Source organism: Girardinichthys multiradiatus, chromosome 6 (genome assembly GCF_021462225.1).
Source record: "Girardinichthys multiradiatus isolate DD_20200921_A chromosome 6, DD_fGirMul_XY1, whole genome shotgun sequence".
NCBI classification, from domain to species: Eukaryota; Metazoa; Chordata; class Actinopteri; order Cyprinodontiformes; family Goodeidae; genus Girardinichthys; species Girardinichthys multiradiatus.
Window position 1 is genome coordinate 18508701 of NC_061799.1, and position 12472 is coordinate 18521172.

Sequence of the window (12472 nt, forward strand, 5' to 3'; positions counted from 1 at the left end):
GGCATACACACATGTACACACACACACAGGCACAGAGAGCTGTCACACAGTGGTTGGTCACAGGAGGGTAAATTGGCCTGGAGTCTCCAGCGTTAGCTACAGCTTTAGAGGCATAGAAGAAATCACATGACAGATAAAAATGTGCTTAAGCCAGCTTCTGACGTGTATGCTCACTTCAATATAAAATGCCCAGAATTTGTGACTTGCAATGGATCTTAAAAGACGTAATAATAGATAAAAATTGCTGTTGCATATACAAATATAATGAGTTGGACGTATTTTTAATAAGTACGGATCAAAGATTTGTGCATAATTCTTGATGTTTTGTTTTGACCTGTCAAAAACGATTTTACTGATTCTATTTTCACTTTAAGAACTATGGTAAACAGCAATCAAAATAACGTAAAGATGTGCACCAGCATGAGTACAGCTCAACCCAGTGGTAAGTTCTGGTGTTTCTTGAGATTGCCACCCCCAACCCCCTTCACTAAGTGCAACTCAACCCACCCAAAACCCAACCACACCATGACCTCTCCTAAGATTTTCAGGGAGAGAAAGTCCGCTCAGTGGTGAGCAAAATATTGTGTTCTAGAGCAGTGGTTTTCAAAGTGGGGGGACCTCAGAAAGGTTAGGGATTATGAAAAAAAAACTGTTCCTATTCTCAACAGTTTGTTGAATGTTATTCAATGAGATTATAATTGTGTTAACATATTTTAATAATATTCTTACATTAAATAAATCTATTGATTATTGAATAGTTAATAAAAGACATTTTAAAAAGTTGATGTTTCTATGGGTTTTGCAAAAGGGTTAGTGCCATGGTATGGAGAAGTTTGGGAATCTCTGTTCTAGAGAATGCAAAAATTTGCCTTAACTGGTAGATTTCCAAAAGGTGTGTCAAATGCAGCATAAAAATCTCTAAAGAATAAAACGGAGCATCTTTGCTGTAACACTTTTAGCCTTTCTATTATCTGCTGAATTCAGTTTAGGGTCAATTTGCCTCTTCAGAAATTGGGTGTGAATTGGTTTCCTGTGTCAAACAGCTTCTTGTGACTTTTTTTCTGATGTGAAAAAAAAAAACATCAAAAGTACAAAATGGCAAAGGAGTGAAATAATCAGCACTTAAGTCTAGCTCTCTGTTGTAGCAGCATGCATGAAGGAACCTGCTGCTACATAAAAAAGCAGTTTACTATTAAATAGCTTCTTACAACATTTGTGCTTCTTCTGACCTAATTTATTAACAAGGCACTTTATTGATAAACCAATAAAATGCTTGCTAGAATTTTTAATACTGTAACTAAAATAGCGATAAGATAAGAAAACAAGAGTTGATTATATGGTATTTGCTGAAGCTGGTAATAAACAAAATAAAATAAACCAACCACACCGCAGGTCTCAGAGTTTTCTGATCACAGGTTTAAAAAACTATTCTGTCATTAAGAGTTTCACAGCTGTTCATCAGCTGGATTTATCAGCCAGTTGACTATGCCTATGACCTAAATCCCTAGATGAATGTCAAACAATTTTTCTCAGCCTCAGCACAAAATACATCTGCAGAAAAGACATGATAAAAAGAGAAGGATTGAAGATGGAAGCAAACAAATTTGATGCAGGCAAAAACGCTCAGGACTGGGGGCAAGAGAAAAAGAAAAGAAGAGGGCATGCTTGACTGTGGTCAAGGCCCACTGATCAGTGATTGGAGCAGCAGTTAAGGGCTTGTTCAGAGAGGGGGAAGGGGTCAGCAAAGGTGCTGATGGTGAAGAGGTGGGAGCCCACTTATATCCAAACCTCAGCACAGCCATCAGACATCACAAAATGACACCATGTTTCTTTGACATTAATGAACTCGGCACCCTACAGGAATCATTGAACCTTAAAAACTGTCAAGATATCCCTGATCCCCCTTACTGTGAGAACTGAAGTGGTACTGTAGTTAAAGTTAAAATGATTCACCATTTAATTCAATAAAACAGCATTTTGCTTTAGATCAAATGGTTACTCTGACCAAGTTATCAGTTTTGTACAACAGTACCTGTTACGCATAGAAAAGTATTGGAACTGGAAACAGATTTGCAGTCTTTAAAATTGTGTTTGACATAACCCATTATGAAGTCTTTTAGATTTGAGTTGTCTCAAGATGGCAGAAAAACACATTAGAACTGGCACTGTAGTGACTTGCTGAGTAAAACTAAAAACTGAGGAGATTCAAACAGTTACCTGTTGCAATTACAGTTGTGGGAAATTATGTTTTAATATAGGAATAATAATATAAAAATCTAAGTACACCCTTGCTGCTTCATTGGATTTAAAGGGAAGGATGCAACCAGCTTCTGCTAACCAAATGTGTGAATATGTAATCACCAAGAGTAACCACCTCTACAAAACAATGGGATATACAGTTTCCTGGTCTGGACAATAGTTGTGTATTACCACAACGCCAGAGCAGAAAGACATTAGCAATTATCTTACTGAAGCAAGGATTTATGTCATTTGGAAACAATTTAAATAATTCCTCATTAAGAAAGATAATTCACAAGTGGAAAACCCTGAGGAAAGTTGCTAATGTTTGAAGTCCTAGCAAATACACATAAAGGTCTGACCATTGCTGACATCAAAGAAATTGCAAAACACTAATACTTACATCCAAGAGTGTGCAGGCTTGATCTGGCATGTTAAAAGGTAAAGTTCATGAAAGTACATCTGGAAAGGTAAAGGAAACCTCTTCTGTCTAAAAAGATCATGACTGTATCACTTGGATTTGGATCTAAATGAACCTAGGATTTTTGGAACAGTGTCCTTTGAACAGATGACCAAAGTGAAGATGTTTGTCCATAATGCACAGCTATGTCTCTGGTTAAAACCAAACATGTACAGCATATCAGAACAAATACCTCAAACCAACTGTAAAGCATAGTGATGGAGGGCTGAGGATGTGGGCTTGTTTTTCAGCCCCATATCCTGGGCACCTCTCTGTCATCGAGTTAACTATAAATTCCTCTACATACCAACATTTTCTAGAGTCAAACGTGAGTCATGGAAAATAAATATAGTACCAAACACAGCAGCAAATCTACAAAAGAATGACTGAAAAGCAAACAAATGAAAAAGTTAACTAGCTCAGTCCAGACATCAACCTGATATGCTGAAATGCTGTGCCTGAGAACTTATGATAGCTGTGCAGAAATAAATGCCTACAAACCGCACAGACCTAAAGGAATTGTGTAATGAAATGTGGGCAAAATGTCCACCACAACACTGTAGTAAACTGATGAAGTCAGAGAGAAAATGGCTACATCAAGGTGAAAGTGGTTACAGGCTATTGAGTCACTGGGTGTACTTTTGGGACGACTGTATTCAGTCATGCTAACTTTCTATTCCCTGGAATGCAAGATATTTGCTGAATTCTAAATGTTCACTCACTACATCGCATCTCATGCTTTAGTTTTCACTTTATAAGGTAGCAAAGAAGAGATTTACTGTTTTGGTTCAGGAACAAAGGGATTGTATACATTTTCCTCTTAAACTTCAAATTCTCTCTTACTCATTGTAGTGAGAAAAAAACACAACTAATAAACGAGCACACAAATCGAACACTCCACAGAAATTCTGAACCATCCATTTCTGAGCTGCATCCTGAATGACCCAAAGGGCTCTGATAAGTAGCTAATGCGTGAAGAAAGGTGAAGAAAAAATTCAGCTGCTTGTTTGTTTGTTAGGAAGCATGAACTAGCAAATTTGTTTGTTATATTTAAATTCCTGACAGAAAATCCACTACGACCCCGATCATTAACACTACAAAAAGGTTCAACTGTTAGGTTGAACTGAAGGTTCAACAGTCTGCTAACTCAATAGGTCCTAATGAGCATGACTTGTTGCAGCCTTACAATATATGTTTTATGGGGGTTGCTTTATGTGCCGGACTAAAGTCAGTGCAGTTATTTCACAGCAACAATGAGGTTTACCACCATAAGCTGAACGTTAAACCACAAGCATCCATTTGATGTGTTAATTCAATGAGTTGATTGTGTTTTTGTGCTCCGTTGTCTAGATTAAACAAAAGGTTTGATGGTAATGTATAAAGCAATACCAGGCAATACTTACCAAGAATGCTGATACAAATGCTGAACTATCTACACCTTCAAACCACTGCAGTGCAAAAACTTGTGCTAGCACTAAAAAAACAAAGGCTCAGTATGGAAGCTGAGCTGCTTATTTTATCTTGGACTACCTGTCAGTCTTTGTTCTTCTTGCCCTTCTCCCGTTTGATTTGCGTCCCCTCAACCCCACACTGTACCGTCCAGAAGCACACAAACACGCTCACAAACGCACAATGAATCCATGATGAGGCAAAGCCCCCCTGACAGGATCATTTTCTGTCAACGGCTCATATTTATAACCCTATCTATCAGTCAGCCCCCGGACTATGTGACACTGTTTTCTGACCACCTAACTGCCCCCCAGCCATACATTAAAACAGGATGAGTGGGTGTAGTTATGCATGTGTGCCTTGATTCTGTGGTTTGTGGGGGTTTGTAATGTTTTTGAGTTTGTCTTCCTCCCTTCTTGCCTTCATTTACTTGTTTTGTCTGTGTTTTGTTTTTCATTATTACTGGTTTTACGGTTCTTTGTTTGTGTCCTTGTTTGACATCCAGTGTCTGTATTTTCCTGTTGGTCTAGCTCCCTGCTTCCTGGACACCAGGATTCAGTTTACTTATTAGCAAACCTCCCATTGTTACTTTGTCCTTTGGAGTCTTGTCAGTCCGTGTATTGGTCCTTCATGTTTACTTCTGTATTGTTCTGCTTTGGACATATCTTTATGATGGCCTACATTGGAAGGCTTTCAGTTTTGTATCAGGGAATAAAGTTTATTTGTTGCTCATACTCAATACTTATGCATGCAAGACTGGGTTTGGGTTTTAAACACAATATACTGACAGCATGTGTGTCCTACGAACATACAGGTCCTTCTCAAAATATTAGCATATTGTGATAAAGTTCATTATTTTCCATAATGTAATGATGAAAATTTAACATTCATATATTTTAGATTCATTGCACACTAACTGAAATATTTCAGGTCTTTTATTGTCTTAATACGGATGATTTTGGCATACAGCTCATGAAAACCCAAAATTCCTATCTCACAAAATTAGCATATCATTAAAAGGGTCTCTAAACGAGCTATGAACCTAATCATCTGAATCAACGAGTTAACTCTAAACACCTGCAAAAGATTCCTGAGGCCTTTAAAACTCCCAGCATGGTTCATCACTCAAAACCCCAATCATGGGTAAGACTGCCGACCTGACTGCTGTCCAGAAGGCCACTATTGACACCCTCAAGCAAGAGGGTAAGACACAGAAAGAAATTTCTGAACAAATAGGCTGTTCCCAGAGTGCTGTATCAAGGCACCTCAGTGGGAAGTCTGTGGGAAGGAAAAGATGTGGCAGAAAACGCTGCACAACGAGAAGAGGTGACCGGACCCTGAGGAAGATTGTGGAGAAGGGCCGATTCCAGACCTTGGGGGACCTGCGGAAGCAGTGGACTGAGTCTGGAGTAGAAACATCCAGAGCCACCGTGCACAGGCGTGTGCAGGAAATGGGCTACAGGTGCCGCATTCCCCAGGTCAAGCCACTTTTGAACCAGAAACAGCGGCAGAAGCGCCTGACCTGGGCTACAGAGAAGCAGCACTGGACTGTTGCTCAGTGGTCCAAAGTACTTTTTTTGGATGAAAGCAAATTCTGCATGTCATTCGGAAATCAAGGTGCCAGAGTCTGGAGGAAGACTGGGGAGAAGGAAATGCCAAAATGCCAGAAGTCCAGTGTCAAGTACCCACAGTCAGTGATGGTCTGGGGTGCCGTGTCAGCTGCTGGTGTTGGTCCACTGTGTTTTATCAAGGGCAGGGTCAATGCAGCTAGCTATCAGGAGATTTTGGAGCACTTCATGCTTCCATCTTCTGAAAAGCTTTATGGAGATGAAGATTTCATTTTTCAGCACGACCTGGCACCTGCCCACAGTGCCAAAACCACTGGTAAATGGTTTACTGACCATGGTATCACTGTGCTCAATTGGCCTGCCAACTCTCCTGACCTGAACCCCATAGAGAATCGAAGAGAACGTTGAGAGACTCAAGACCCAACACTCTGGATGAGCTAAAGGCCGCTATCGAAGCATCCTGGGCCTCCATAAGACCTCAGCAGTGCCACAGGCTGATTGCCTCCATGCCACGCCGCATTGAAGCAGTCATTTCTGCCAAAGGATTCCCGGCCAAGTATTGAGTGCATAACTGTACATGATTATTTGAAGGTTGACGTTTTTTGTATAAAAAACACTTTTCTTTTATTGGTCGGATGAAATATGCTAATTTTGTGAGATAGGAATTTTGGGTTTTCATGAGCTGTATGCCACAATCATCCGTATTAAGACAATAAAAGACCTGAAATATTTCAGTTAGTGTGCAATGAATCTAAAATATATGAATGTTAAATTTTCATCATTACATTATGGAAAATAATGAACTTTATCACAATATGCTAATATTTTGAGAAGGACCTGTACATCCATATGCACTTGTGTATGGGTCTGTGCAAAGATGAACAGAGGTATAGGAGAGGGACTGGTACTGCCTGGAAATAGACGGTTTCAGCTTGATCAACCCTGAACAGTGACTGGCTGGTGAAAAACTGAAGAGTAAGATCTTAATCTGATCAGTTAAAGCACCATACCAAGGTCATGTAAAATGACACTCTTCAATGTGGGCACAGTGGCTGAGTGAAGAACACTCATAGTTTGCAGATTTCAGTATGAGTGAGGTGTTTAAGATACTTAAATGAAAACTATACATTAAAGCATCTGCAGTTAATTCCTGCTGAGAGCAAGTGCGGCTGAGAGCAAGAGAGAATGAGACTCAGTGCTGCCAACTTAGCAACTTTGTTGCTATATTGAGTAAGCATTAAAACTTCCAGTCCATCACAGGCAACACACAGACACATAGGTCAAACAACCATGCAAGCATTTTCCACGGACCTTACTTCGGCAGGCTCCACTCCGCTCAGCCCATTTTGAGACCTTTTCCATTACTGGCTTTTCCGGCCTAGTACTTGTTTTTTGGTACCTGTTCGACAGCAGGTCCCATTGGGCCTAAGCAGGGCTGAAATGTGACCTGTACAGACTGCTATTCACTGACTGGCCATGGGTGTGGTCAGCTGTATGAGTCCATGAGAAGAAAAACAACCGTCATTTTCCAATCTTGCTACACTACAGGCAAGCCACGGAATCCTCACAAGCAACCAACAAGTCTAACCCTTGGTGCAACGATGAGTTGCAAGCCTTTCTGTGCAGCATAGCAGACTGCAATATTCAGAGGCTGCTCAATTGTGTTTGGGAAAAATGACAATGCATTTTGGTTGCACAGTTATGAAGAACAGCACACGACCCATTGAGTCAATAGGAACACAGCAGGTTTCGTGAGAGAGTCAAGGGTGTGGAGCTATGCAGTGCTGAAACCGTGAATAGAAAAGAGGCATTAGAGAGACAAATTACCCTAAAGTACCTTTTAGGGTTTTATCATGCATGGGGAGAGGATCCAAACTTCATGCAGAAAGCTTCAGGCTGGGATGTAACCCAAGACGTTGCTGCTGCAAGGCACCAATGTCAACAACAGCAGAACTTTGCAGGCCTCTCCTACACCCTCCATTACCATAAAATGGTGATGTCCAATTGTTCAAATTAGGTGGTGATGTCATTTAGCAACTTCTATTCAATTTTAGGACAACCAATAGCTACCTTCCTTACTAATGAGATGTGAACAGTGAGGCGATGTTCAGTAGATAACAAGAAGGCGTAATTGTTATGTTTTATCTTTTTTAACTTTCAACTTTGGAACATGTCACAGAAATGGAAATGATAAAAGCCTTTTGAAAATCTCAGAGTTAAGGTATCTACATTGTCTGGGACACACATGGAGACTTAGAAGTGCTAGCCAGGCTAATCAATACTATAATGTACTAAAGAAAGATTAAAATGTAACTCTGTAATCATTTTGTCTTTATTTTAAAATAATAATAAAACCCTGTTTTACAATGATTGCTCTAACATACACAGCAAGATGTCAGCTCTGCTCAAAATACAAACAATTTAGTATGCTAAAGCTGGATAAACCTGTAATAAAATTGTCAGTGCTGTTCATACATTATAGTTTTGAACGATAATTGGCCACAAAATTCTGATCAGTGCATCTTTAAGTCCATGGTAAATAAATATCCTCTGTCTCATTACAGAAGCCATACCATATGTAGACGCTGCCCAACTGCTCCATGAGAAGTCACAATAAATGTAGCAACGCAAGCAAAGAGGGGGGCTAAAAACAGAAAACATAAGAGAGCAGATTTAAAAGAAGTGGATTAGAGAGAAATTGGAGCAGAAGTAAAAAAAAAACGGGAGGTTGCTCGAACATGCTGCTTCTGTCTGCTGCTCTCTGATGAAAGGGGAGATCTATATCCTCTTCGGTCCAAGGTCATGGCTGTTACATGGGAGCAGAACAATCCCTTGGCCTCACTCACACAGACGCACACGCGCCCACTGAGGTATGGCTCTGTCGATAACTACAAGCAACCATTATAGATTGAAGCAATTAAAGCAGATGAGACCTTTGACCCAGCATTATACCACAGTCAGGATCTTGTTTAAATCACAGGCAGTTTGTGTGCGTGAGTGACTAAAAAGGAGGGAAGACTTAACATAAAGCATGCTTGCCTTCGCACTAAAACTACTCACCCTCCGGTTAACCCTAGAAGGCAATAAACCAATATCCCTGCGCACCCTGAGGTCATTTAAATGAAAAGCTGTATTTTCCAAACTGTTGCAGAGTACCATACTTAATGTTTTATTGTTTTTCTCTACCCTCCCTTTCTTTAATTCAGTTTCTTGTTTGCACATCCAAGATAAGCAAGTAAATCATTCATTTGCTTTAAATTAGTGTACAGTCATCACTGCTCAGGTGCATAAGAGGAAATCCAAACCTTTCTTAGAGTCTAGGATTGAGCAAATAAATTAAGCCAAAATAACATAAATTTGTGCATAAACAACTAATTGTCTGAGAATAGGTGTTGAGGACACAGCACAGGGATGAGGACACTCCTAGAAAAAGGGAAGACCCGTGAACATCCTCCCTTCGATTACATCAGTAAGCTCTCAGGGTCCAGACGGAGGGTGTGTAGGGCTCCCTCTACTGGTGTGCCACTGGTCATCATGTCATCTTCTCTTTAACATTCATAAAGAAGACTGTCAGAATACAATAAATCACTCCCTCTCTCACCTTCTGAAATAATCCCTCCCCGCTGTGTTACCTACAAGGGAGCAATCCACTCACAACTTCTTGTTCAGCCAAATTCACCTTCAGCTTTAAAACTTTCTTGTAAATGCCAACAGTTTTGCAGCAGATCGATGGCAGGTACTAAAGGAAGCTTTTAAAAGCCCTATGGTTTTCTTATAGTGCTCCTGCCATCAGCTCAAAAAGGGAGAATATTCTTTTTTCTCCTTTATTATAACCTCATTTTGGTAGTAGAGACTCAAAGGGAGGATTTGCTGGAATATAACACCTCCTGAGATGCATGAGTGTAAAATACACACACACAGATGAAGATGTAAAACATATAAATGGCCACCACAGTAACTAGGAGGCCAAACAGTGAAACCAAAATGTTCTTTATTAAATTATTCTCCCAGTGGACCAAATGAATGCTCACTTCACCAACACCTATGCAAACACAAGAAGTGCTTTGGGATTAAAGGTGCAATTTAGCCCATGAACTGACCAAAAACACGGCAGATAAACACTGGTATACACTATCGTTTGCCTTATTTGCTAAAGGTCTGCATTTGATGAAGCACTTTTGACCAATCGTCCTCAAAATCTGTCATTTTAAACAAAAACAAAAAAACTCCTAACCACAGGCTGGTATGAGTTTCTCTTTGTAAGAAAACCTTGGGTAAAATCACCAAGGTCTCACTGTATTAACACACAAATAAAAAATAAAAAAATATGACACTAACTGATTTCATTAAAAACAAAAATGATTACTAAAATAACATTTATTATATCAATCTGCTATCTATAACATCTATAGTTAGTTTGATTTTGATACATGATTTTTTGCTTAATGTGCAGAATATTGTGTATTTTTAATGTTCTAGTCTTTACAGAGTAACTTAAGTACAATGAGCTGGTGTTAGCTTGTTAACTACCTGGGCTATCTGCACCAGCAGCCAGCCTGCAGTCTACTGCTTAACAAACATGCTGCTTGTAGCTTGGCAACTAGAGCTATACAGTATATTGAATTCCATTTGTCACTGCAATATCAGGATGTGCAATATCTCAATCGCAAGGACGGTCTTGTATGCAATATGTGTTAGGATGCTAAATGCATGATCTGCATATTGGTAATTTATATGGCCAGTAAGATGACTCCCAACTGCCCCTGAAGCTCACGTCATGCACGTCTTCAGTGGCTGACATGCAAAAGATCAAGGAAAATAGAGGGTAAAAAAAGCAATTTTCTGAAATAGTTTTGTATTGCAATTACATATTTTCCTGATTTGGGTGCAGCCCTTTTGCCACTTTAAGTTTTTCTAAAAAAAAAGCATCCTCCACCTTATGCTGCTACCACCATGTTTCACCATAGGGAAGGACACAATGAGTACGAGAGAACCAGCACTGGATTACTCTACACTCCATAAAACCGAAGAAACCTGGCTCTCTGGTACTTTCTCTGTCATCTCATCAAATGGACTTTAAACCATTGGACAGAAAACAATGTGCAGTTCTAAAACTGTAACGTTTTCAAACCTTGACACCTTTAATGACTCCAAGGTAACTCCAGGCTGTGACATATATTCAGCACAATGTATGTACAAACATCTTATACTGTTAAGTCAGCCAGAGAGAAGAGGTCCCATTACACCTACCACTGTGCTTGACTGCTATATCTATCCTGAGTGAGCCTAAAGTTGATGTTTCAATAGGATTGAGAAAAGAAAGTATCACAGGGATGGAGCGCTTTGTTCGGCAATCAGATCAAGACTGACTGGAGTTTTCATCAAATGAAAGGATTCACAGGGTGACAACTCACATCTGTATCAACTTCAACTTCTCTCTTCCAGTTTCCACCAAATCACCCAGGAAAAAAACTGATTCACTGACAGATTAGTTCATATTTTTGGGAATATAACTTCAGCATTTAGTTCAGCTTCCCATGAAAACAACCCAGCTCCCAAGATTCATTCCAACAAGCAGTCAGGAGTAGTTAGAGAGTAAATGTATTGGCTAATTTCAGGCTGAGCATCGATGTTAATACAATAACCCGGAGAGGCTCAGCAGCAGCGTGTGACAAATTTAATGTAATTGCTGCTCCTCATTTGCAGACTGAGGCAAGAGAAGCCAAAAATCATCATTTATCAGTATGTAAAAATGAACAAACCAATAATTAAGAAAGATTGTGGCAGAGATGTCAATGTTGTTTTTGCATAATCATTATAAGTTAAGTCAGAAGAAGATTTGTAACGTTTAAAAAGCGTTTCTTGGTGTCCGAAAGTCAAAAGTCCTCAGTCCTCTATCTGTCTCTGTGTGTACACATAATACAAATTTAATGTGAGCATGCTCGGGAAAGAAAAACGTGACGAACACTCTCTGCTTCTCTCTATGCATGATTTATAACCGAGACAAGCATTTAACGGGAGTCTGCGCCGCCGCGCAGCGCTGCGTTCCCTCCACGGAAAGAGGAACAGCCGGGAGGATGGAGCTTCCCATCCGCCGCCGATACAGCGCGTAAATACCCAAGTCATCCAACTCAACTCTTTCCCAAAGGCTCGCACACCCACCTTCATTCTCCGGGTAATTCCTTAAGGCCGTGCACGGCGGAGACGCGTGGAATACGAGGAGAAGGGAGGGCAGCAGGGAAAGGGATGGATAGATCCACAGGACGCGTGGTGGTGCCATTTTCAGGCTGCGCTGCGCCCTCGCTGCATCCCTGTTGGCGGTGTCGAGTCGTTGAGCAAAGACTTGCGATTGAGGAGGAAAAGGAGAGAGCAGAGCAGAGGAGAGGAGAGAGAGGAGGAGACGCTGGGAAGGAGTGTCCACAATCAACGAAGTCCTGTCAATCAGTCGCCTGACTGTGGAGTGATACAGAGCCCTGTGGGGACTTGACAGTTATACACTCTGAAAAATAAATTTGATTTTGTTGTTTTTAAATATATATATTTTATGTGATTTTTCCATAGCTGGTTAAAATAACAACAATTAGGGAGAAATATATAATTCATTGGCAGTAATTGAAAGTAAAAAAGAACATTTTAGAGAGAAAGTAAAAAGGGAATATGGGTTTTTACACCACAGAAGTTCAAAAGGCCACACTCGCAATATCTCACAAATAGTTACAAAACACACAAACTACAGTGCCTTGAAAAATTATTCACA

The 12472-nt window shown here is 40.1% G+C and overlaps 1 protein-coding gene across 1 annotated transcript in view; it reads right to left on the reverse strand.

Annotated features, from left to right (window-relative positions):
- Positions 1 to 12124, reverse strand: part of epha4b (eph receptor A4b) — a 154244-nt gene extending 142120 nt beyond the window's left edge. The window contains exon 1 of the mRNA XM_047368770.1: positions 11878 to 12124. Within this exon, the coding sequence (XP_047224726.1) occupies positions 11878 to 11995 (118 nt within the window). The 5' untranslated portion in view covers positions 11996 to 12124. The remainder of the gene's footprint in view (positions 1 to 11877) is intronic.
- Between the last annotated feature and the right edge of the window lie 348 nt (positions 12125 to 12472).